General features: G+C 40.7%; 2 protein-coding genes across 3 annotated transcripts in view; one reads left to right on the plus strand and one right to left on the minus strand.

Moving 5' to 3' along the window:
• Positions 1-8,464, plus strand: part of SLC18A2 (solute carrier family 18 member A2) — a 41,544-nt gene extending 33,080 nt beyond the window's left edge. The window contains exon 16 of the mRNA XM_054435924.2: positions 3,819-8,464. Coding sequence (XP_054291899.1) covers positions 3,819-3,923 — 105 coding nt within the window. The 3' untranslated portion in view covers positions 3,924-8,464. The remainder of the gene's footprint in view (positions 1-3,818) is intronic.
• The window catches only part of PDZD8 (PDZ domain containing 8), a 105,172-nt gene continuing 87,294 nt past the window's right edge, over positions 7,143-25,020 (minus strand). For both annotated transcript variants that reach the window (XM_054435922.2, XM_054435923.2), the window contains 2 exons: positions 16,825-16,987; positions 7,143-12,083 (listed from right to left, as the gene is read on the minus strand). In XM_054435922.2, coding sequence (XP_054291897.1) covers positions 9,880-12,083; positions 16,825-16,987 — 2,367 coding nt within the window. In that variant the 3' untranslated portion in view covers positions 7,143-9,879. The remainder of the gene's footprint in view (positions 12,084-16,824; positions 16,988-25,020) is intronic.

The raw sequence follows: 25,020 nt of genomic DNA on the forward strand, positions 1-25,020 counted from the left end.
CAAAATTCCCAGTTGAGAAGAGCTGTGTTGTGGATTTTTTTTTCCAGGTTGAAGAATTATTTTTAAAGACAAGGCACGCTTCTTAATTTTACTCTTGAAGTTTCCAATTGTTGCCAAGACAAGAAATTAGGTGGTTTGAGGATTGCAGCTTTCTTTTCCTGGATGGCTCTGATAGTTGTTCCATAAAGCCCTTCCAGCAATATCTCTGTTTTCTGGATGCCATGGGTGGGGCATCCAAGGATGCCCCAAGGATGGGGTGGCCGGAGGCTGCTGAGATAGACCACATTCTGCATATTCTAAGTTGTTTATAGAATTTGTCCCTTTGCAGGTATTTAAATAGTGGGTGCAAAACCATCATTGCTTTTCTAGTTATGTTAAAGAGAATAAAACTTTCCTACTCAGAAGGCCCGGTACCTATCAAAATCTCGAAGACTGGCACTCTTATCTTTTAATGCTTTTATGGGTTCACTACCCCAGCTTTGTATTACTTTTACTTTTCATTTGGTCCACCATGTTTGTCTGTCTGTTTGTACCACTTAGGAGATCCTAACTCATGAAAGGGGCATTTGGAGGGGCTGGGGCTCACCTCTCAGTAAGAGGGCTTTGCTCTGAATTCAAATGCCAATCCCCTCCTATTGATTTTCTCTTCGGTTGAGAGTGGAACACACCTTCCTCACCACAGCAGTGTGTGGAGAGCAGGTTTAATTTACCTGCCTGCACTGTGGCCGCCCTACTTGTTCCCCGGGCACCTGACTGACCTGCTTATGTTGTTCATGACTTTCTTCATGGCACTTTCAAAACATTACATGCCACCTAGCTTATTTAATTGTGTATAACTTTTTGTTTAAAGTACAATTATTGCACAATAAATCTTTCAAGAGAGGTTTGGAAGCCAGTGAGCTAGGTTTTAAAGGCTACAGAACATTTAAAGGAGGAAAACTTCATCTGAAACAGGCTGTTAATAAATATGGTTTGGGTGAATTAACAAATGCTAGTCAGTTAAGTCTGCATGATGCCAAATAATCAGTCTGACTGAACTGCTTTTCCTGCAGTGCAGTTTTTTGTTGCGTTCATATCATGTGCCCAGTCCTAGGTTCTGGGGTGCTTAAGATGACATATTCCTACATTCAGGTCTAATGTGGATAAGCCAAGATTAGGAATAAGGTAGTGATGACCATTCTTTATAAGGTGACCTGCCTGCCTGGGGGCTGTGCAAGGATCGAGGCCTCATGCCCTGCATTCCATTTGGGTGTCCCAACTGGTATCTCACTGTGCCTCCTCAGCAGACCTCTGTGGTGGCCAGGCTGGCTTACTTAGTGTCCTGCTTGGTAAATAACTCATGTTTTACTAATTGCCACCTCCCTTGCTGTCCAAATCTTTTCCATCTTTCAAAGTTTACCTCAACTCCCGCCTCTACAGGATAGCTTTCCCTGGGCACTGAACCAGCAGTGAGCACTCCACTTGGGACCCTGGAGTCCCTGTCCTTGCCTGTGCAGGGAGGTAACTAAGATGCTGGGATAGGACCTTAAGGGCACTGAGATGCAACACCTAATAGGCGTCCCTTCAGCTGTTGTCAGCCAGATGACAGTGCTATAGTCTTAGATAATGCCATGTAACTAGGGCAGTTTCTCAAAGTTTGTTGACACCGTTGTCACATGAGGACAGGGCCCTCAAATTTCATTTTTTAACCTGCTCCATCTCTCCACCCCTACATTTCCTCGAGAATCATTAATCTGGGGGAGATGAGACTTCTATTGTTAGGGGGGTTAAACCTTCGTGTTACATGGGGAGAACGTTCTGGTGTACAAATTCTAGTGCCGCCATTATTTTAAAAATTGAGCTCTTTATTGAATACAAGTATCAATTCACTTGGCAAGCAGCATAAAAAACAGTTAAGTTAGAAGCTGACAGGTTGAGCTGGCAGCCTAACTCAGAGGGTCAAGGAAGTCCTTATCTTCACACGTTACAGACATCACTGGAGAATGTCTTGGGAAATGATAAATGGGTCAAGCACTGAGTGGAGTCTTCTCTGGGGACAAGAGCTGGGAGTAATAGCTAACAGACAAGATGGGTTGCAATAGGCCAACATCAGATACATTTTAATCTATTTAGATTTGCAAACTGCAAAAAAAATATTGGGGGAGTAGTTCACATGGAGAAAAACTCAAGACATACCTGATAATTCATTTTAGTTGCACATGATGCCCCCTTGCCATCCTCTGTGCTCGTCTAACTACCATGGAGTGCTGCAAGCAGCTCCTGTCTGCCCCATCCTAGCTGTACATCCCTCGGTCAAATTCTTTAACTGCTCTGTGCCTGTTTTCTCACCTCCCACAGAGGGTTATTGTGATGTATTGCTTCTAAAATGCTTAGCATGGTCTTGGCATGATAAATGCCAGCTGTGTTATCAAATATAAGCAAATACTTATTTGACAATCTGATTTGAAAGCAGAGCAGCACGTTTTTGTCACAGTTTTTAAATTTTCAGTAACAATAAAGGAGGGCATGAGAATTTCATGCTCATCAGAAGAGGATTTTTAAAAAAATCATATATTTTAGCTAGAGGACAGCCAGGATTGGGGACAGGTGGTCAGGAAATCACATGTGTGAAAAAATAATAGCTCTAGCATGTTTTGCCTAAGAAGAAAATCTAAGGGGCCATGACAATATGGTCTTAAAAGATTGGGGGCCAAGCATGGTTACTTGCACCTGTAATCCTACCACTTTGGGAGGTTGAGGCAGGAAGATCACTTGAGCCCAGGAGTTTGAGCAACCTAGGCAATATAGTGAGATCTCATCTCTACAAAAAAAAAAAAAAATTAAAAAATTAAAAATTAGCCAGTCTTGGTGGCATATGCATGTAGTCACAGCTACTCAGGAGTCTGAGGTGGGAAGATGGCTTGAGCCTGGGAAGCAGCAGTGAGCCGAGATTGCACCACTGCACTATGGCATGAGTGACACACTGTCTCAAAACAACAACAAAAGATTGTAAGGGCAGCCTGTGAAGATATCAGAACTGGTGCAGCGGCTCATGTCTGTAGTCATAGCACTTTGGGAGGCTGAGGAGGGGGGATCACTTGAAGTCAGGAGTTTGAGACCAGCTTGGCCAACATGGTGAAACCCCATCTCTACTAGAAATACAAAAAAAGCTGCGAGTGGTGGTGCACACCTGTAATATCAGCTACTTGGGAGGCTGAGGTGGAAAGATTGCTTGAACCCAGGAGGTAGAGGTTGCAGTGAGCCAAGATCACAACACTGGATTCCAGCCTGGGTGATGAAGCAAGACTTCATTTCAAAAAGAAAGAAAGAAAAAGATACCAGAACCAGATTCATGAATGCAAACAATGGAACGGGTTGTAGTCCAGACTTAGGTACATTTCTCACATGTGAGGGCTTCTCTCATTAAGGAGAGAGCACATTTTTTCAAGGTGTGTTGCCACAATGACGTCTGTAAACAGAAGCTGGACTGGGTGATCTCCGGGATCCCCATACCCCAATTCCAAGATTCTAAGTATAACAAACCTAACCTGCCTATCCCTTGCTTCATAGAGTATAAGTTCCCAGAGTGGACTTATGGCCCCTGACAGGTATAATGAAAATACTACAGAGACCACTTCTGTCTCCAATTGCCTGGAATTTTTAGAGTGTAGAACTACAGGTCTTTTAGGTCAGGCGTCTGGCAATTGCTCCAAATGACTGGTTAATAGCAAGTAATACTACATAGTTTTCAAACTTATAATCCTTAAAAACAGTAGGTTAAAACCATCTTATCTTTATGAAACAAGAAGTTAATATACTTGCACTTTGCTCTCTTTTAGGCTATTCTCATGGATCACAACTGCCCTATTAAAACAAAAATGTACACTCAGAATAATATCCAGTCATATCCGATAGGTGATGATGAAGAATCTGAAAGTGACTGAGATGAGACCCTCAAAAATCATCAAAGTGTTTAATTGTATAAAACAGTGTTTCCAGTGACACGACTCATCCAGAACTGTCTTAGTCATACCATCCATCCCTGGTGAAAGAGTAAAACCAAAGGTTATTATTTCTTTTCCATGGTTATGGTCGATTGCCAACAGCCTTATAAAGAAAAAGAAGCTTTTCTAGGGGTTTGTATAAATAGTGTTGAAACTTTATTTTATGTATTTAATTTTATTAAATATCATACAATATATTTTGATGAAATAGGTATTGTGTAAATCTATAAATATTTGAATCCAAACCAAATATAATTTTTTAACTTACATTAACAAACATTTGGGCAAAAATCATATTGGTAATGAGTGTTTAAAATTAAAGCACACATTATCTCTGAGACTCTTCCAACAAAGAGAAACTAGAATGAAGTCTGAAAAACAGAATCAAGTAAGACAGCATGTTATATAGTGACACTGAATGTTATTTAACTTGTAGTTACTATCAATATATTTATGCGTTAAAGAGCTAGTTCTCTCAAGTGTAGAGGACAAGAACTTGTGTCAGTCATCTTTTGAATCCATAAATCTTAGCTGGCGTTAGTTTTCTATGTAATCAACTACCTAGAGAGAGTTGTAAATTATATGTTAACATGTTATTTGGTTGGCAGCAAACACTAAAGCCAGTAAGGGAAAAACAGTAAATGTTCTGAAAGCAGAGAAAAGCAACCAAACATATTGTTATGAACTAAAAGCTTTCCCTTTAAGATGCATACTTGTCTTACTGGGTGAAGAAAATTGAGGGTACATGTACCTTATACTGTCAAGGTTGTTTAAACATGATAAGGTTAATCGCCATCTACTTCAAGTTTTAGAAAAGGAAACAAGAGGCTAAAAACAGCTGCTCTGACTTCAATATCTGAACATATCTTTGATCTGTTTGCAGATCATCCAAGTGTTTTTTAGGAATATATTTATTTTAGGTTGTCTGAAACGACTATTTTTTAGACTCCTGAAAGTTGTTCACATCAATGTGAAGACAAATTTTAAATGAAAATGAGGAGTGAAATTATGTCTTGAATCATATGTTAATAAGTAAAAATAATAGTGATCAGGCAGAAAAGAAAAATGGAACATCTAAAAATGTATGTGCTAACTATATCATCCAGTGTGCAGTGTCGTGTATTTTTCTAAGCATGACAACATTGATGTGCCTTTTCAGTGTAACAGCAAATACTGTTAGTGAACATTGTCAATTTATGTCATTTTGTTAAGAGATATGACTGGAGTGTGCAGTGTGGAATGTCTCTAATAATACTTGTGAATCCTGCAGTTCTATAAACAAAAATTACTTAGTTTTGTTAAGCTAAGATTGTGTTTGTGTTAACTTCGACATCAAGGAGCAAAGAACTTTAGAACAAAGACTCCTCTATCTTGTGACTTTCTTATTCTCTAGGAAAGTAACACTTCGTTTCATGAAGCTTTTCTGTGGGGCTTCGATTATTTCAAGTCTGGTTTCTAAGTGCAGTGTGTTTGAAGCAAACAAACTTCCAACTCACTTATTTGGCATTGGGCAACTTGGCCAAGTCTGCTACTTTGGAAGATGGCTCTGGAGGAAACTCTCATATGGCTAAAAAGGCAGGCTAGTTTCTTACTTCTACAGGGGTAGAGCCTTAAAAAAGAATGTGCTACAAATTGGTTCTCTTTGAGGGTTTCTGGTTCTCCCTGGCCCCAATACCATATACTTTATTGCAATTTTATTTTTGCCTTTATGGCTCTGTGTCTTTCTGCAAGAAGGCCTGGCAAAGGTATGCCTGCTGTTGGTCCCTCGGGATAAGATAAAATATAAATAAAACCTTCAGAACTGTTTTGGGAGCAAAAGATAGGTTGTACTTGGGGAAAAAAATTATGTTCTTTTATGACTAATATTCTTGGTTAGCAAGACTGAAAAGAGGTGTTTTTCTAAAATGTACGTACCAGAACAAAGAACATACAGCTCTCTGAACATTTATTTTTTGAATAGAGGTGGTTTTTATGTTTGTACCTGGTAATACAGATACAAAAACTTTAATGAGGTAGCAATGAATATTCAACTGTTTGACTGCTAAGTGCATCTGTTCATATTTTAGCAAGTTTACTTAATAAATCTTCCGAACCATGTTTTGTGCCTGTTTGTATTCCTTTATAAACCAAATGTTGTTGGAATAAAATACATAAGGTATCATTTTGACTGTGGATATTTAATTAAAAACTATTTTTCTGTGCTTGTAGGCATCAGGTAAAAGCCACCCCAGTTTAGCTTGACCATACTTTTTTGGCTTTCCACAATTTATTTTAAATTGAGATATGTAACTAGCCACATTCAATGTGGAAAAAAACCAGTAAGTTATCCTTCCATCTATCAACATTGTTGTCCTGATGGTTGTCAACAAATAACCATCTGATGAAAACAGCTGTAATATCCACCCATTTGACTTAACCCCGGGGGAGTTCGTAAAACCCTTGAAATCTGATACATTTTGAATGGTGTGCCCATGGGTATCTTCCTGTGGTGAAAGTCCACATCTTTAATCAGATCCTAAAAGGGGATCTATGGCCCAAAAGGAATTAGGGGAACCTCTCCTTCTTTTTTTTTGGTAAGAAAAGCAATTATGTCAGTTTAGAAGACAGTATTTTTAAAAGTAGGTATTTAAAATTTATTCACTTTTAGGGGACTTAACATTTTACTATTTATCTTATTAGTAAGAGCCAAATATTTCCAAATTGCTTTAAAAAAATTCAGCTATATATTTAGAACTTGATAGTACCCCTCAAAATTTTTAGGTTGTGTTTTCTCCTCCCAGCATCACAAAATAGCCACTTATTTCAAGTACTTCTGATATTGAATATAAGGCTTGATATGAAGAAATATAGCCTATTATGATTGCTAATAATGCTAAAATGTTGCTCAGTTTGTCTAAACCATTCATTCAGCTAATACTAATGTAGAAAATATATTTTAAAGTCTAATTACTAATACATAGCCAAGAAAACCCATAAACTTGATAATACATAAGGAAACCATAGTAAAAAAATGTTTTGAGGCAGTCTGCAAAACAGCAATTTTGTTTAGGAAAAGTGGACTTTGTTATGCTTTTCTGCATGGCCAAATTATACCAGAAGATAATTCCATAGAGATGCAGCAATCACCTTTTTAAAAGATGTCATTAAATGAAGATATTCTTGTTTTCTGTGGTAGTCTTTATTATTATTTTTTAGCTATTGATACATAGCATGGCAGCAAGATTTCATCAGTAATGTAATATAATACAGCTTTTTTCATTGAAGCTTTATACCTTACTATACTCTAGGCTATTTGGAGTGTTCCCCCATTTGCACTAAAGTACAACTATGATGTCTCTACTGCCTCCCCCAGTGAAATATAAAAATATTGCACTACATTACAGATATAGTTTACAAATGTCATTAGCAGCATTACTGAGCTTCCTATAATTGTGGTCTACAGAGTTAAATACTTTTAAAACATGAGTAGATTCTTATAAAACCAAAGTTCTGCATTATTTCAACAGCTCTTTCAAATGCATCAGTTTCAGCAACATGCTTGGGTATCATGAAAACTTCCATGGTTTAACCAATAAACACCAGCTACTTACAAGTAGTCCACCTTCCAGGTTATCAATGGTAAGTTATTTTTCATAAAATCAATTGTGGTTACACACTGAGCAGATTGCCTCAAGTGTAAGTTATGGAACAATACTTTAGCTTTCAGGAATTTGGTGTGTAAATTCTTCTATAGCAGTGTTCTTTTAAAATAAGATCACGCAGCCAGGCGCGGTGGCTCACGCCTGTAATCCCAGCACTTTGGGAGGCCGAGGTGGGTGGATCACGAGGTCAGGAGATCGAGACCATCCTGGCTAACATGGTGAAACCCCATCTCTACTAAAAATACAAAAAATTAGCCGTGCCTGTAGTCCCAGCTACTTGGGAGGCTAAGGCAGGAGAATGGGGTGAACCTGGGAGGCGGAGCTTGCAGTGAGCCGAGATCACACCACTGCACTCCAGCCTGGGAGACAGCGAGACTCTGTCTCAAAAAAAAGAAAAAAAAAGAGATCACGCTTAAATAAGTAATGAAGTATACTGAGATGTTTTTGTTTTGGCTAAGAAAGGTATTTAGTACCTGAAATTTTCGCTTACTAAAGTAACAAAAGGCATGAGACTTGGCTATTGATTTTTAAAGTGGAATAACTTTTCTGCCCTCAAAAATGTCTTTCTCACTCACATAAATAATGCCTTTTACTTGTATATCTTTTTACTGTTCAAAGCACTTTTGCAGTTATGCTATTGTTTCCCTCACAACAATACTGTGAGGGAGGTAAAGTATTATTATTCCCATTTTAGAGATGGGTCCTCTTGTAACTGCCTATGCTTACACAGTTCATTAATGGAAACGCTTGAACTTAAACTTTTATGGAGTCCTGGACTCTAGACCTGGGCCCCAATCCTTAATATTACACCATGCTTTTTCCTGCCAGCAATAAAAGCTGCTCCATCTAGTTTTAAACTCATGTCAGTTTCACTATATAGCAATCATCATAGCAGTTACCTACAAAGGGACAAACATATACTTGTCTATTTTATAGGTATATAACAGACTGAAACTGTTAAGGTACCCCAACAATAGTCAAGCTTACTTGTTTTCCCTCAGTCATGTGTTACTGGTATCCGTAAAATGGACCCAGTGTGAGTATATCTTCATTTTCAGAGAACTGGTCCCAATTCCTATGTATGAATACTGTCTATTTTTGTCATTCTTTTCTTAATGAATACTTACTACAGAAGTATTCCTTTACAACTGTAAGACGCCAAAGCAATAAGTATATTTTGCATGATTCCTTTCCTTCACAGAATACTCCTACATGAAAATGTTTCTAAAACAAAACCAGCCCAAACTAGTTATCAACACAGTCATTTTAAAAAGAGTCCTCCAAAACTTTAAATACCCTTTCACATGCTTTATTTCCTATGGGAGAACTGATGAAGAAAATTATAATAAATGTTTGAACTTTTAATCATAAAATTTAAATTTCCATTTAAAAGGAAAGCATCAATATTTTAAAAGATTGTATTTCAAAATGCTATGTTACTGTTTTTCAGTAATTAAGTCCTGTTATCCTCTCTACAAAGTTCTTGACCAACTGCATTCTACATTTATTTCCTATTACATTGTCTTTCAATGTAAGCTCTTCAAATTAATCACCATATTTTTACCATACAGCTGCACAAAAGCTTTAGAAAAAAATTTCACAGAAGCATCGAAAGCAAGCAATATATGTAAAAAAATTTTTTTTACTAAATCAGCATAACAGACTAAAGCTGCAGCATCTGCTTTCATGTTACATTTGGCAAAAACAAAACAAAAAGCACCCCCAAACCCCCAAAATAACAAAAATCTCAAGCAAGTAGAGACGATAAACTTCATAACACAAAAGAAAGATTCAAAACCTGTTCCCTCAGTGACTGCTGTTGTCAATTTGGGCATGCAGCAAATTTGTTATAACCATGATGGAAATGAAAATATGTTAAGAATCTAGACAGTATTCTATTTAACACTAATTAAAAAACCAAGAGGAAGGAAAATAACACAAGGGGACACCATACATACATAAACATGAAAAGTTAGCTTACATAATTACATAATTAGAAAAGTTAAATAATTTAGTAAAAATAAATTCCCAGTATAAACCCAAAAAAGCATAGCTATAAATGCAATCCAAAACAACCAATTAGTAAGCTGGTCATGTTTTTACTGGAAAACAACCTTTCTCATTTTTGTTCTTACACAAGCAAGTAACTGGAGAAGCAGGCCAGAGTGCATAAGAGGATTTAAACATGGTTGTATCTGTGGTACTTTAGATGCAACTTTACCCCATTCATTTGAAAGTTTAAATAGACCTGTCTGCTACACAGACTCGGATGGGCCAAATAAGTCATCTGATATGCTGCTGAATGGCTGAGAGTCTATTAGTTGGCTTATTTCATTATCAAGGTCTTCTTCTGTATCATCTGTGTACTTGCTTATTTTTTTGGAGTGCTGGTCTAAAGACAGACTTTCTAAAGTTTCTATATCTTCAATGCCTGCTCTGTAGTGGATCATAAGAAGTGTTAGAGCTTGTAGCCTTTCACCTGATTTAGCTAAGGCAGCAGAAAGAAGTGATTTTTTCCTTGTATCAGTTGTCTCTTTTTCTTCTCTAACAAGGGAATTATTGTGTTCCAACTCCTGATCAATTTCATTCTGTAGCTTATCCAACATGAACTCTAGTTTCTGGATCCTTTCCTCTGTAGGCAAGCCCCTGTACAGATCACGACCAATTTCTTTAACTGCAATGAAAACACTGTCATCCAGACCACCCTCTTTTCTCACTAACTTTATTCCTGTGCTGTTTCCCCGTTTAGAAGGACTGTTTGGACCACAGACCTCCGTGTCACTGCCTTCGTTGTCTGACGTGTTGGGTGTGTGTTTTGGTGAAGGTTCTACGAGATCGGTTCCTGGTTCGGAAAGGCGAGTTTTAGAGACTTGACGCAAATTTAATAAACGAGAACTAGTATTGATAATATGCCTTGTCAAACCTGTTGTTTTATTGACTGACTTGCTAGCTTCAGCATCAACACGAGGAGGCAGGCCTAAGAGGGTTTCCTGTCCTTCCAGCCTAAGGTTTTTCAGTGTCCTGTCTATTCGCCTATCAGTTGCTCCACAAACAGAAGTCTCAGCTAGACACTTTTCTTGACATTTTTTATGGCAAACATAAGCACAAAACATACACTGGGAAGCTGCTTTAGTCCAAACTTTTTTCTTACAGTAGTCACACCATGTTGGGTTCTGGAACTGAGTATCCTGGAAACTGTGTTTGTTTTCTGTTAAACCCATCTGTCCAACAAATTGCTCCTCTTTAGGGAGAACAGAAACTTCTTCAACCAAATGGGGTTCTTTTTCTTTTTCTACGTTAGTAACTACATGGTGGTCTGATTCTCCTTCTTTCAAATATTTGAAGTGAATAGTAATGTCACCATAGCAAAATTTGTCATTGAATCCCTTTTGCATACTCAGATTGCGTAGTGCGGTTCTAGTGACTATAGCCTTAGGTGAGGGGGCTTCCAGTCTCAATTTGGAAAGGTATTCCATGTTTGATGTAGCTAGGCATCCTAAAGCCACATCTTCAAGTTTTAAACTAACATGCCCCAAACAGATGAGACCTCCCAACTTAAAAGGATCCCTGCACCACAATGCAATGTTTAAGTACCTGTGACAGGCTTCTATGTCAAACAAACAGGATGCTCTGGTTCTTGTCCATTTTCCTAGCTTATTACGATAAAGAATTTCTGATGATTCCCATGTTTGACGGTCGTCCGAACTGTCCTTAGTAGGGCAGGAAGTTTCTGAAATGACATCTTTGGCCACTTCTTGCTTTGCTAAAAATTGCTTAGATGCAGCTGCATCGTCTACGGGATCCACATTTTTTGCTTGCTTTTCAGCAGATTTATCTACAAGAGGAGGCGGTGGCACCTTCTCTGGCTTTTCAACGAGAACATCTGGTTCTGCCTGATTTGGAGCATCAGCGGAAGGCAAAGGAACTTTCACTTGTGGTCGTGGTGGCACAGGTGGTTTGAAAGCAGATCCTTGGGTTGGTTTTGACACTTGTGCTGGGTCTGTTATCTCAGAAGTTTTTAGGGGTGGAGGTTTATTTCCATCTTTGGACTGAATTTTTGGTGGTAGTGGGTGACTTCCTACAGCTAATTTACGGTTTAAAACTGGTGATATAGCTCCAAGGGGTTTAATAGAAAGTGTTGTTGGAGCACGTTTGGGACTGTGACTTAATGATTGTGCCTCATCTTTGAACTCATTTTGTGCTCTGACATCACTTGCCAAGTCTTCAAATTCAGAATCCAGCTCTCTACTTTCAGTATCTACTGTTAACCCAGCAGCTTCCTCTTCATAACTCGATTGGCATGAGCTTGACAAAAAGTTTTCTTCCAACTGGCCAAAGTTATCTGGCAGCACTGCACCTTGATTACTCTGGCCAACAGGCCTTTCATAGTACACCAGGACTCGGTCACCAGCCTGCTTGATAAGCTTCAACACTTGCAGTGTTGATGTGATTTTCACACCTGGTTTAAGATTTTAAAAGGGAAAACATGTAAATTATTGCAATAGAAATTACTACATTTGTTAAATATATTTAATTAAATATATATAATTGTCATTACCTCTGGTTATTTAACTAATAGAAGAATAATAGGAAAATCTCAGCAACATTTTATTTGGCTTTTGGATGAATCAGTGTGCTAATTCTCAAACCCTGAATGTGCTGATATCCTGGAGATGTTTATCTTTTCAAACCAGACGAGGACACAGGATCCCTAAAAGAGTGCGAGAATGCTAACTCCTAATTGCTTTCTATCTCTTCCTAGGTTAGATGACATCTCTCAGTTTGAACCGAAGAAGTTAACAGAGGGAGATCTATTTAAAGGATTCTATTAATGGCTAAATCAGACTTAGAGTGAGGGAAAGCTGTGATTCCACTGAAGGAAATTCTAAAATACTCCAGGGATTACAAGACATATGATGAAAGATTCAAATTAAGAGACCAGTGCTTGAAAATAATGTAGCAAAATACTATACTATGAATAACGTACTTTTACAGATTCTTTTTATCAACCGTACCCATCACATTCATCTTTTTCAAAACCAGAAAGAACAAGTAAGGGATAAACTGCTTTAAAGTTAAACAAGCTGGTTACTATCTGCATCTGTAATATCTACGTGTTTTTATTTTTCTTATTTTTTAATTATTACACGTAGTTTAAAATTCAAAAAGTATAAAAAGACGTATAGTAAAAAATATTCTTTCTACCTCTGTCTCCCAGCCATACTGTCCCTTCCCTGACCTTAGTAGCTTCTAGTGTATGCTTCTATAGATATTCTAGGTGTGTTAGCACTCAAAGCTGCTACTTGTTTCCTGTCACTCTTCCCACACTCTCTAAAACAGCACTTGCCCAAGCTATTCCTTTATGTAGAACTTAGAGAAAGAATGAGAAGGCTCTTTGTTTTCCAAAGATCTTAGGGCCATCCTAAATAAATCTAAGTAACACCACCCCTTTCTCATAACTTGACTTCAGGGTTCATCAACCTGTGTCCTCTCTTACTTCAGCTGTCTGGGAAGATCAGGCTTTAGACTCGGTCATCACTTGGAACTTGTCCACATCAAAGATCTTTCATTTTCAATTACTCTCTGATCACATGCTCCTATTTTTCACCTCTTACAATCCTGTCTGCTCACTACTTTTAGGCAACTTCCCGGCCCAATCATTCCTCTTTTCTTCTCAGGGTCCTGTTGGTCTCCTGATACCACTTGCTCTTCTATCCAACCCTGTGTCTCAAGATTACAATGATGTTCTTACCAATATTTTATTTTCTCATCCTCATGTTTTTTGATCCCCATCTTTACTAGCCCCACTATTGCCCTTTCCTGCTCTTGAGCTTGCCGCTTGGATCTAGCATCAAGTTAGCCATCCATCTTTGGCAAGGTGTTCAGGGCTGCTTAGCATTCTTTTGATTGCTTTCTAAACAACTAAGTAAGTCTCTCAAACATCAGCTGCAAACCTTTCCTGTTTCCCTAAAGTCTACTCTCCCTACTCTCTTTTACTCTGTGCATGGTATCACCTTATTTGCCAAAAAGATCAATATGAAGCTACCTTTTCTCCCTACCAATCATTTTTAGTATTATCTTACTTCAGAGGAGAAAGTATCCCTCTATTTGTATACTTACTTTCGATCCAATCCTCCTATCTCCTTCCTGACTTTGCTCTATCAATTATCCTTATACTTTTTCTTCCTTTTCTTTAAAATTTTTCTTTTTCTTAGTTTCCACAACACTTTACACAATTGGTTCTAATCACCTCTCCTCTAGCTTCTTTTTCTCCACCTATACCACCTGCACCTTACATGCAACTGTTACCAAAGTTTGCCACTAGTTCTCTCACCCTTTTTTGCTCTCTCCCTGGTAAATTACAGCCACTCCAGTAGTTTCAAAAACTATCAACTTTTTCTTTGCTTTCCCTTCTTCTTTACTTTAGTTCTACATTCCCAACTACTGGACATCACCACCTGGACATTCCTTTGGGACTAAATATTCAGCAGAGCTAAAACCTTTCTTTGACTGTCTCTCTGTCCTCACTACTATCAATCAACTTGCCACTCCCAGTTAACTCAATTTGAATCCTAGGGATATTTGACTCCCTAGAAACATTCAGTTGTCAACTCAAACTTGTGATTTCAGCCCATTTTCCTTCCCTGTTCAGATCCTCCTGATAACTGGCCTTCACTTTAGTAATAAACAGCCCTTAACTGCAATCTCTCACTCAAACCTTCCCTACTTTAAACACCAAACATATTGCTACAAAATTTTCCTAAAGCTTTTGCCCCTTTAGCCTACAAACTTATCACATGGAAATTCAGAGCTTTCTGATACGGTGCTTCATTATTTATCTAGCCTTAAGTTCTACTACGTCCTTCTAACCACACTATGTCTCAGCAAAATTATAGTTTTGCTGAGACATAGTGTGTCTTCATTTTGCATAAATGAAAAATTAGTCCATCTAATGACCTACAGTAGGCAAAAACTTCAACTCAATCTTAACTCATTTTTTATGACTAAAAATCTGCCCTCGTCTCATCTATTCCTCAGTCATCAGGTGTTTCGTGGAGATGGCCATTGCAACTCTCTCTCAGGAATACACCATTCAAGTTTGGATTTTTCTTTTGGAATATTTCAAACACACTCAAAAGCTGAGGAAACAGTAAAATGAATTCCATCTTGAGCTTCAAATATATTATTTTGCCAATCTTATTTCAACTATCACCAATTATATACCCATATAAATGAATCAAAGCTATATAAAAATGTTTTGAAAAATATCTGTTGACATGGGCAAAGTTTACAACACGCTAAAAGAAATAAAGAGTATTACAAAAATGCATAGTTTAGAAATTTTTGTTTCCTAAATAAAAATTGGGAAAGGCATATATTTATGTACAGAAAAAAACAAACAAAACAAAAAAACAAAAAAAGAGATACACAAAAGCTTTTCTGTTATGTTCCAAGGTTTTTTTTTTTTTTTAAACAATGAATGTGTATTGTATCTGCCCTTCATCTTAATAAATATTATTGTTATTATTTGAGATGGAGTTTCACTCTTGTTGCCCAGGCTGGAGTGCAATGGTATGATCTTAGCTTACTGCAACCTCTGCCTCCCAGGTTCAAGCAATTCTCCTGCCTCAGCCTCCTGAGTAGCTGGGATTACAGGCACCTGCCACCACGCCCAGCTAATTTTTGTATTTTCAGTAGAGACGGGTTTCACCATGTTGTCCAGGCTGGTCTCGAACTCCTGACCTCAGGTGATCCGCCCGCCTCGGCCTCCCAAAGTGCTGGGATTACAGGCATGAGCCACTGAGCCCGGCCTATTGTTATTGTAATTAACAAATGTTAGATGTCAAGGGATGACTTTTGTTTTTTCACTCTGTATACATTTATATCGCTTAGGTTAATTAATTTATTTTTGATAATAGGTATTTACTACTTGTGTAATTGAAACACAACCCCCAAAAAAGACCAAAAAAATTAATTTTATCCTGTAGCTAAAACCAAAATATTAAATGATATTAATATAATGAATGACGTCTATTTTATGCCTCCCTAAGTGTTTATGCATGAGCATCATCATTTGGGAGGAGTCTGTGAGAAATGAAGAATCTTGGGCCCCACTACAGGTCTCCTGATTCAGAATGCACATTTTAACATCAGGTCTGGGTGACTGGCATACATGGGAAAGTCTGAGAAGCACTGCTTATGCCATGATCAGAGAGATTCCCATGTGAAAATATTAACTTAATTGGGCTCCCAGGTATGCAACTAAATAATTTTCATTATTTTATTGTCAAGATGGATTTGAATCAAAGGCAGAGTTTCTTTGACATGTAACCAAGGACAACTGCACCGTGATTTGGGAACTGTTCTAACTTATTTATTGTCTAAGCTGTGAAAGAAAATGTCATATTGCCCTTTTCAGATCAACTGTGACCAACCATATGTTCAAGAAATCTCTCAACAAGCCTAGAATAGATGGGACAGGTACTACAAAGGTTGAAAAGGTTTGGACTTTCCCCCAACTGCTGTGCATAGTGAGTCCTACTGCTTAGACATTTATATACAAGCAAATAATCTGCTATCTTCAGAGAGTTTTTACTGTTAACAATCCAAGTCATAGGAAGGCATGTAAGTGACACATTTTTCCACCAGTGATTTGGGCTGAATTCTGAGCAACAACATTCTAACAAATAGCTGGCCATTTAGATGACACAGGATCACCAGGACAGTTCAGATGTGCTCTCCTGGAAAAGGAATGTTGGTTCTTCTCCTGCTCATCATCTAGTGCTAAGTGATGGGGGCAGTAGTACTAATACTACCAATTTTAGGTTCAGAGTAGCAATGGTGGTAGTCGTACAGAAAGATAACCTAACTGTTTATTTGCCCTTACTTTCACATTCAAGAAAAAGTAAATACAGTAGTAGAAGGTGGGAAGGGAAGGATTAGAGTAGTTATATAAAAGTGGTCTAAACAAAGTATTTTAAAGATTTATACACTAGAACTAAAATGGCATGTATGTTCTAAATGTATTTTGAAGGCCTCCTTTGAATTTTTATTTATAATAAAGTTTATTACTTTATTTCCATTATAAAAGTAACATATGCATATTATAGAAATAAGGAAAAAGGAAGAGAGGAAAAACCTCACACCTGCTTTGTAGTTTATCTGTAAAGGTAAAGTATAATGCATATTAGCATAATTACCTCCAATGGCGATAAGTCGATCTCCCCGCTGAAGATCTGCAATTGCAGCAGGCGAGTTTGGAGCCACAGTTTCAATGATAACGTGCCCAGCATACCCATCAGTTGACTGGACAAGACGAAGTGTAAGTCCAACACTTTGTAAATTTCCTTTTATTAATTCAACCTTTGATAAAGGGGAAAAAAATGAAAACTGATTCAATGGATTCCTAGTAATAGAGGAAGAAAACAGTAACAGACTGTTATGTGCAGAGAGCACCATGGCTGATGCTGACTTTTCTATCATCGTGACTATTATTAAAGACAAATAAAGGAAGAAGAAAATCTTTACTGTAACAATATAAATTAACTATCCTTAGACTATACATTTAAATCATCAAAAAAATTAAACACTTTATCTTCAATGTGTTTTATTATTACTCCTTGCTCCATGCTCATTGTAGAAAATTGGGAAATAAACAGAAAGGCAAAATAAAAAGAAAACCATTCCTAATTATACAATCTAGAACTATTCTATATATTTTCTAATATATATTTAACACAAAATTGAGATTTGTCTCAAAACTGAGACATAGTAGTCAATACAATTATAATCATGAATATAATTCTGAATCTTGCTTTTTTCAAATATAATGAAAATGATCTATGTCATTCATTATATGTGCTTTGGAAACTCCATTTCGTATGGTGTATCTTTTTTTTGAGACAGGGTCTCACTCTGTCACCTAGGCTGGAATGCAGTGGCACAATCCTGGCTCACTGCAACCTCCACCTCCCAGGCGCAAGTGATTCTCTCACTTCAGCCTGCCAAGCAGCTGGGACTACAGGCGTGCACCACTATGCCTGGCAAATTTTTGTATTTTTTGTGTAGAGATCGGGTTTCACCACTGTTGCCCAGGCTGGTCTCAAACTCCTGGGCTCAAGTGATCCGCCCACCTCAGCCTCCCAAAGTGCTAGGATTAAAGGTGTGAGCCATCACACCTGGCCAGTGTATTCTTCAAGTTTCTTTTTTGGGAAGAGGCAAAGGAAAAGAGTTTACATTTATACTTTATTAAGAGTTATCGACCGGGCGCGGTGGTTCACGCCTGTAATCCCAGCACTTGGGAGGCTGAGGTGGGAGGATCAGAAGGTCAGGAGATTAAGACCATCCTGGCTAACACAGTGAAACCCCGTCTCTACTAAAAATACAAAAAATTAGCCAGGCGTGGTGGCAGTGCCTGTAGTCCCAGCTACTCGGGAGGCTGAGGCAGGAGAATGGCATGAACCTGGGAGGCAGCGGTTGGAGTGAGCTGAGATCGCACCACTGCACTACAGCCCGGGCAACAAAGCGAGACTCCACCTCAGAAAAAAAAAAAAGAGTTATGTGGTGGGGATGGTGGTGCACACCTGTAATCGCAGCTACTGAGGAGGGCTGAGGGGAGGACCATTTGAGCCCAGGAGTTCAAGACCAACCTGGGCAACATAGTGAGACCTCATCTTTATTTAAAAAAAAAAAAGTTACATTGTTAATGAGATGTCCTATTCTAACCCATCAAGATCATTTTGTTTTCTAAATAAACCTGCCATCCAATTTTCAGGAATGTGGATTCCAGATTAACATCATCTGTGAATTAACAACATCATCATCATGCTATTTGTCCTCATTCAAACAACTGATTTAAAAAAAAAAAAAACAGGCAGTGTGCTACATCCCAGCTGTTGACAAGAATTCAATTAGTGTTTATGGCGCTCAATTACAAATCAGTCTAATTGTATTATTCTCCAGTCCACATTTCTTAAGTCCTATTCTTCAAGGATATCTCATGAGGGAGTTTGCCAAATACCCTAATATCCAAATATATCACTGGCTGCACTGCTTTAATACATAAATCCCTCTTGGACAGAAATTCAATTTTCCTACCTAATGATATTGGCTGGTAAAAGAACCCTCACTGGAAGTTGCTCTTTAATTTGGGTGTTAACAAATTTTGTAAAGTTACTTTAAGGAAAATCTTAATCATACTATGCTCAAGAAATGGGATATGTGGTCAAGTTCTGAATTACCTAAAGGTTTACAAAACACAAAGCCCTTCCAAAACACGTAATTTGTGTTTAAATCTCCCAAGACATTTGTCCAATCCCTGCCTTATGACACAGCAATTAATCACCTTACAATGTAAAGTGCTGTACACAATTAAGGCTTTTAACAAAACCCTTAACAACATATTCTCTCAAATCCAGGAACATAAATATATTCTTAATATACAGATTGCCAAAGCTGAAATTTAGAATGTAGTTTTTCTAATTGCAGGAAGCTAATGATAGCAAATGGGTACAAAATCTAAACAGTGTAAGTCTGAGTACTGTAAAGTTTAAAAATTAACACCTGCATTTGGAATGTGTTTTTTTTTTTTTGTTATTTACTCTGCTTTTAAAAGTAGAATGGAGATTCAGGGGGTAGGATTAGGAAGTGAATTGAGGCTAGTGTAGGGTATTAGTGTAATTTAGTTTCTTAATTTATTTTCTATCTATAAATCATATCTTTCCCTTTGCTTTTCTTAATTCAAATGACACCTGAAGTAAACATTCCAGATGCAAAAAAAAAAAAAAAAAAAAAAAAAAAAGATAAGGTTTTCAGTAGCAATAATTAGGGCCAATATTACACTACCTCACTTTCTCCCCAGTTTTTACTGATTATTAGTAAATACTCTTAATTTCAAGTATATACAGGGAACAGAACATAAGACACTGTTTCTTTTACTTGTTTGTTAAAAGCTGGTTTTTGTTTCCTTTTAAGCCTGCATACCACTGACCTAATTTTAGATTATAATTTCAGCATTCCCTGAAATGAAAATTATCACCTTAATTAAGTTCTGACATGATTCAGAAGTTTCAGAATATAAAAACACCTCTTAATTAAAAGCCTGGCAAAACAAAGCATTTTAAAATGAGTATTTCACAAAAACATTGTTATTTTAATATAAAATTAAAGATAAGGTTCAAGACCATCCAATGATACATAACTTTTGGAACAAAACTGATTTTCCACTAGGGTAAAACTCCTATTTTAAAACCAGAATAGTAAAATAATATATAATCTATAATTCTATCCCATATGTATGCATCTATATTTTAAAATTATTTACGACTATTGGATATGCCTGGCACTATAAAACATACGCCAAAATAGAACTTTTAAAATGACAATGTAAAAAATAAACATAAATAGAAACCCTAAATATTTTTCCTGTATATGGTGAAGCATGCTGTGGCTTCAACATGCATTCCCTGGAATATAATATCACCTGAGAGGGTTTGGCTTTTAAGATTTTATTACAGAAAATTTCCAATATATACAAAAGTACAGAGAACAGTAAAATCAACTCAGTGGTAGACCATAAAACATGGTAACAAATTCCTCCGATCCTTATAAGCATATCTCTTTGCAATGTAACTTTACTAAAGCTGCTGCTAGAGGTATAACTTGGTTTCTTCATCCCTCTCTCAGCAACCAATATAACTAGAAAAAAATAAGTGGAGGCACAGGCAACCTCAACATCATCAACCTTGATTTAACTGACACTTATAGAACATTATACTCAACAATGGCAAAATACATTCTTTTCAAGTGTACATGGTTATATCAATTATATACATTAAATTCATAATTATAAGCCTTCCTTCCCAACACACAAAAAACTCCCTCCCAGTTGGGAGCTAGGTTGCTTCATCGGTGAATTCTGAAAGAAAAAAATAAAACAAGGCAAACATAAAACAAGAAAATAGAAGTATAGACTAATCTCTCTAATGTTCAAAAAGATACAAAATTTTAGGAAATTCAACCCAGCAATACATTAAAAAAAGATAATAATCATAACCAAGTGAATCAATCAATGTAATTTATCGTATTAACAAAACAATGGAGAAAGCCATATTTCAATACTGCAAAAAAATTAACAAAATCCAATATTCATTAACGGTAAAAGCCCTCAGCAAACTAGAAGTATAAGAGAACTTCCTAAACCTGATTAGACATCTACAAAAATCTACAAGTAACACAAAACTCAAAGATGAAAGATTTTGTTTTATAACTCAGCTCAGTAACAAGGCAAGGATTTCTGCTCTTACCACTTCAACACTGTACTGGAAGTTAATGTCAGTGTAATGAAAAAAAAGGAAAGTGTAAAGATCGGAAGGGAGGAAAAAACTCTGTCTTTATTTGTAGATACTATGATCCTATACATAGAAAATTCCAAGAAATCTACAAAACAACTATTAGAGCTATTAAGTGAAATTAAGTCACAGACTATGAGGTCAATATTCGAAAGTCAAATGAGTGTCTCTATATCAGAAAATTATTACAATTAAAGTTATAAATTATAGAATATATGGAATTATAAATAATTAGAAAAATTTAAAAACCCCAAATCTATTACAATAGTATTAAAAATATTTAAGTTTAATGAAAGATGTGTAACACCTATATGCTGCAAATTACAATATACTGCATTATCATGAGAATTTTAAGGGAAATGAAAGAAGACTTCAAGAAATGGACCAAGAACAGCTAAAACACTCCTTAAATATAACAAGGTTGGAGGTCTTACACTACCTGATTTCAAGGCTTGCTATATGTTAGATAAATCAAGACAGCGTGGTATTGGTCTAATGACAGACACGTGAAATAATGGAATGATAGTCCACAAATAGAACAACACTTATATGGTCAATTTATGTTTGACACAGGTGCTAGATTAATTAATAGGGAAAAAGGTATACTGAGACAAGTAGATGTCTGAATAGGGAAAAAAGTGAACCTTGACCCACACACTATGTAAAAATTTATGAGAAAAGGAAAATGAACCTAAACTTAAGGACTAAAACTATTAAATTTATAGATGAAAATACAGGAGAACATCTTTATGACACTGAGTTGGGCAAAGATTTCTTAAACAGGACACAAACAGTATAAATCTATATAAGAAAAAAGTTATAAAATGGACTTCATAAAATTAATGACTTTTGCTCTTTGAAAGACAGTTAAGAAAATGAAATGATAAGCCATAGATTAGGAGAAAGTATTTGAAAAACATTCATCTGAGAAAGGACCTTGATCCATGAATATATAACTCTTACAACTAAATAAGAAAAAGCCCAATAAAAAGTGGGCAAAATATTTGAACAGATACTTCACAAAAGAAGATATGCAAATGGCCAACAAGCATATTAAAAGATGTTCAATTAGCCATTAGGAAAATACAAATTCCTCCCTCTCCCTCTCCCTCTCCCTCTCCCTCTCCCTCTCCCTCTCCCTCCTCTCCCTCTCCCTCTCCCCTTTCTTCGGTCTCCCGCTGTTACCGAAGCTGGACTGTACTGCCATGATCTGGCTCGCTGCAACCTCCCTGCCTCGGGCTCCGGTGACTCTCCTGCCTCGGCCTGCTGAGTGCCTGGGATTGCAGGCGCGCGCCGCCACGCCTGAATGGTTTTTGTATTTTTGGTGGAGACGGGGTTTCGCCGTGTTGACCGGGCTGGTCTCCAGCTCCTGGCCTCGAGTGATCTGCCTGCCTCGGCCTCCCGAGGTGCTGGGATTGCGGACGGAGTCTCGCTAACTCAATGCTCAATGGTGCTCAGGCTGGAGTGCAGTGGTGTGATCTTGGCTCGCTGCAACCTCCACCTACCAGCCTCCTGCCTTGGCCTCTTAAAGTGCTAAGATTACAGCCTCTGCCCCGCTGCCACCCCGTCTAGAAAGTGAGGAGCATCTCTGCCTGGCCGCCCATCGTCTGGGATGTGAGGAACCCCTCTGCCCGGCCGCCCTATCTGGGAAGTGAGGAGCGCCTCTGCCCGGCCGCCCATCGTCTGGGATGTGAGGAGCGCCTCTGCCCGGCTGCCACCCCGTCTGGGAGGAAGGGAGGAGCGCCTCTGCCCGGCTGCCCCGTCTGGGAGATGAGGAGCACCTCTGCCCAGCCGCCCCGTCTGGGAGGTGAGGAGCGCCTCTGCCTGGCCACCCCTTCTGGGAGGTGAGGAGCGCCTCTGCCCGGCCGCCACCCCGTCTGGGAGGAAGTGAGGAGCGCCTCTGCCCGGCCGCCCCGTCTGGGAGGTGAGGAGTGCCTCTGCCCGGCCGCCACCCCGTCTGGGAGGAAGTGAGGAGCACCTCTGCCCGGCTGCCCCGTCTGGGAGATGAGGAGCACCTCTGCCCGGCCGCCCCGTCTGGGAGGTGAGGAGCGCCTCTGCCTGGCCGCCACCCCGTCTGGGAGGAAGTGAGGAGCGCCTCTGCCCGGTTGCCCCATCTGGGAGGTGAGGAGCGCCTCTGCCTGGCCGCCACCCTGTCTGGGAAGTGAGGAGCACCTCTGCCCGGCTGCCACCCCATATGGGAAGTAAGGAGCGCCTCTGCCCAGCCGCCCCTTCTGGGAGGTGAGGAGCGCCTCTGCCTGGCCGCCACCCCGTCTGGGAGGAAGTGAGGAGCACCTCTGCCCAGCTGCCACATCTGGGAAGTGAGGAGCGCCTCTGCCTGGCTGCCACCCCCTATGGGAAGTGAGGAGCGCCTCTGCCCGGCCCCCCACTCTGGGAAGTGAGGAGCGCCTCTGCCTGGCCGCCCACTCTGGGAGGAGAGGAGCGCCTCTGCCTGGCCACTCCGTCTGGGAAGGGAGGAGCGCCTCTGCCCGGCCACCCCGTCTGGGAGGTGAGGAGCGCCTCTGCCCGGCCGCCACCCCGTCTGGGAGGAAGTGAGGAGCACCTCTGCCCGGCCGCCCCGTCTGGGAAGTGAGGAGCGCCTCTGCCCGGCCGCCACCCCATCTGGGAGGAAGTGAGGAGCGCCTCTGCCCGGCTGCCCCATCTGGGAAGTGAGGAGCGCCTCTGCCCGGCTGCCACCCCGTATGGGAAGTGAGGAGCGCCTCTGTCCGGCCACCCCGTCTGGGAGGTGAGGAGTGCCTCTGCCCGGCCGTCACCCCGTCTGGGGGGAAGTGAGGAGCACCTCTGTCCGGCCGCCCCGTCTGGGAGATGAGGAGCACCTCTGCCCGGCCGCCCCGTCTGGGAGGTGAGGAGTGCCTCTGCCCAGCTGCCACCCCGTCTGGGAGGAAGTGAGGAGCACCTCTGCCCGACCGCCCCCTCTGGGAAGTGAGGAGCGCCTCTGCCTGGCCGCCACTCTGTCTGGGGGGAAGTGAGGAGCGCCTCTGCCTGGCTGCCCCATCTGGGAAGGGAGGAGCGCCTCTGCCCAGCCGCCACACCGTCTGGGAAGTGAGGAGCGCCTCTGCCTGGCCACCCCGTCTAGGAGGTGAGGAGCGCCTCTGCCCGGCCGCCCAGTCTGGGAAGTGAGGAGCGCCTCTGCCCGGCCGCCCAGTCTGGGAAGTGAGGAGCGCCTCTGCCCGGCCGCCCAGTCTGGGAAGTGAGGAGCGCCTCTGCCCGGCCGCCCAGTCTGGGAAGTGAGGAGCGCCTCTGCCTGGCCGCCACCCCGTCTGGAAGGAAGTGAGGAGCACCTCTGCCCAGCTGCCCCATCTGGGAAGTGAGGAGCGCCTCTGCCCGGCTGCCACCCCGTATGGGAAGTGAGGAGCGCCTCTGTCTGGCGGCCCCGTCTGGGAGGTGAGGAGTGCCTCTGCCCGGCCGTCACCCCGTCTGGGGGGAAGTGAGGAGCACCTCTGCCCGGCCGCCCCGTCTGGGAGATGAGGAGCACCTCTGCCCGGCCGCCCCGTCTGGGAGGTGAGGAGTGCCTCTGCCCAGCCGCCACCCCGTCTGGGAGGAAGTGAGGAGCACCTCTGCCCGGCCGCCCCCTCTGGGAAGTGAGGAGCGCCTCTGCCTGGCCGCCACCCCGTCTGGGAGGAAGTGAGGAGCGCCTCTGCCTGGCTGCCCCATCTGGGAAGGGAGGAGCGCCTCTGCCCAGCCGCCACACCGTCTGGGAAGTGAGGAGCGCCTCTGCCTGGCCACCCCGTCTAGGAGGTGAGGAGCGCCTCTGCCCAGCCGCCCAGTCTGGGAAGTGAGGAGCGCCTCTGCCCGGCCGCCCTGTCTGGGAGGTGAGGAGCGCCTCTGCCCGGCCGCCACCCCGTCTGGGAGGAAGTGAGGAGCGTCTCTGCCCGGCCGCCCCATCTGGGAAGTGAGGAGCGCCTCTGCCCGGCCGCCCGATCTGGGAAGTGAGGAGCGCCTCTGCCCGGCCGCCCCCTCTGGGAAGTGAGGAGCGCCTCTGCCCGGCCGCCCCATCTGGGAGGTGAGGAGCGCCTCTGCCCGGCTGCC

Source organism: Pongo pygmaeus, chromosome 8, assembly GCF_028885625.2.
Source record: "Pongo pygmaeus isolate AG05252 chromosome 8, NHGRI_mPonPyg2-v2.0_pri, whole genome shotgun sequence".
Lineage (NCBI taxonomy): Eukaryota > Metazoa > Chordata > Mammalia > Primates > Hominidae > Pongo > Pongo pygmaeus.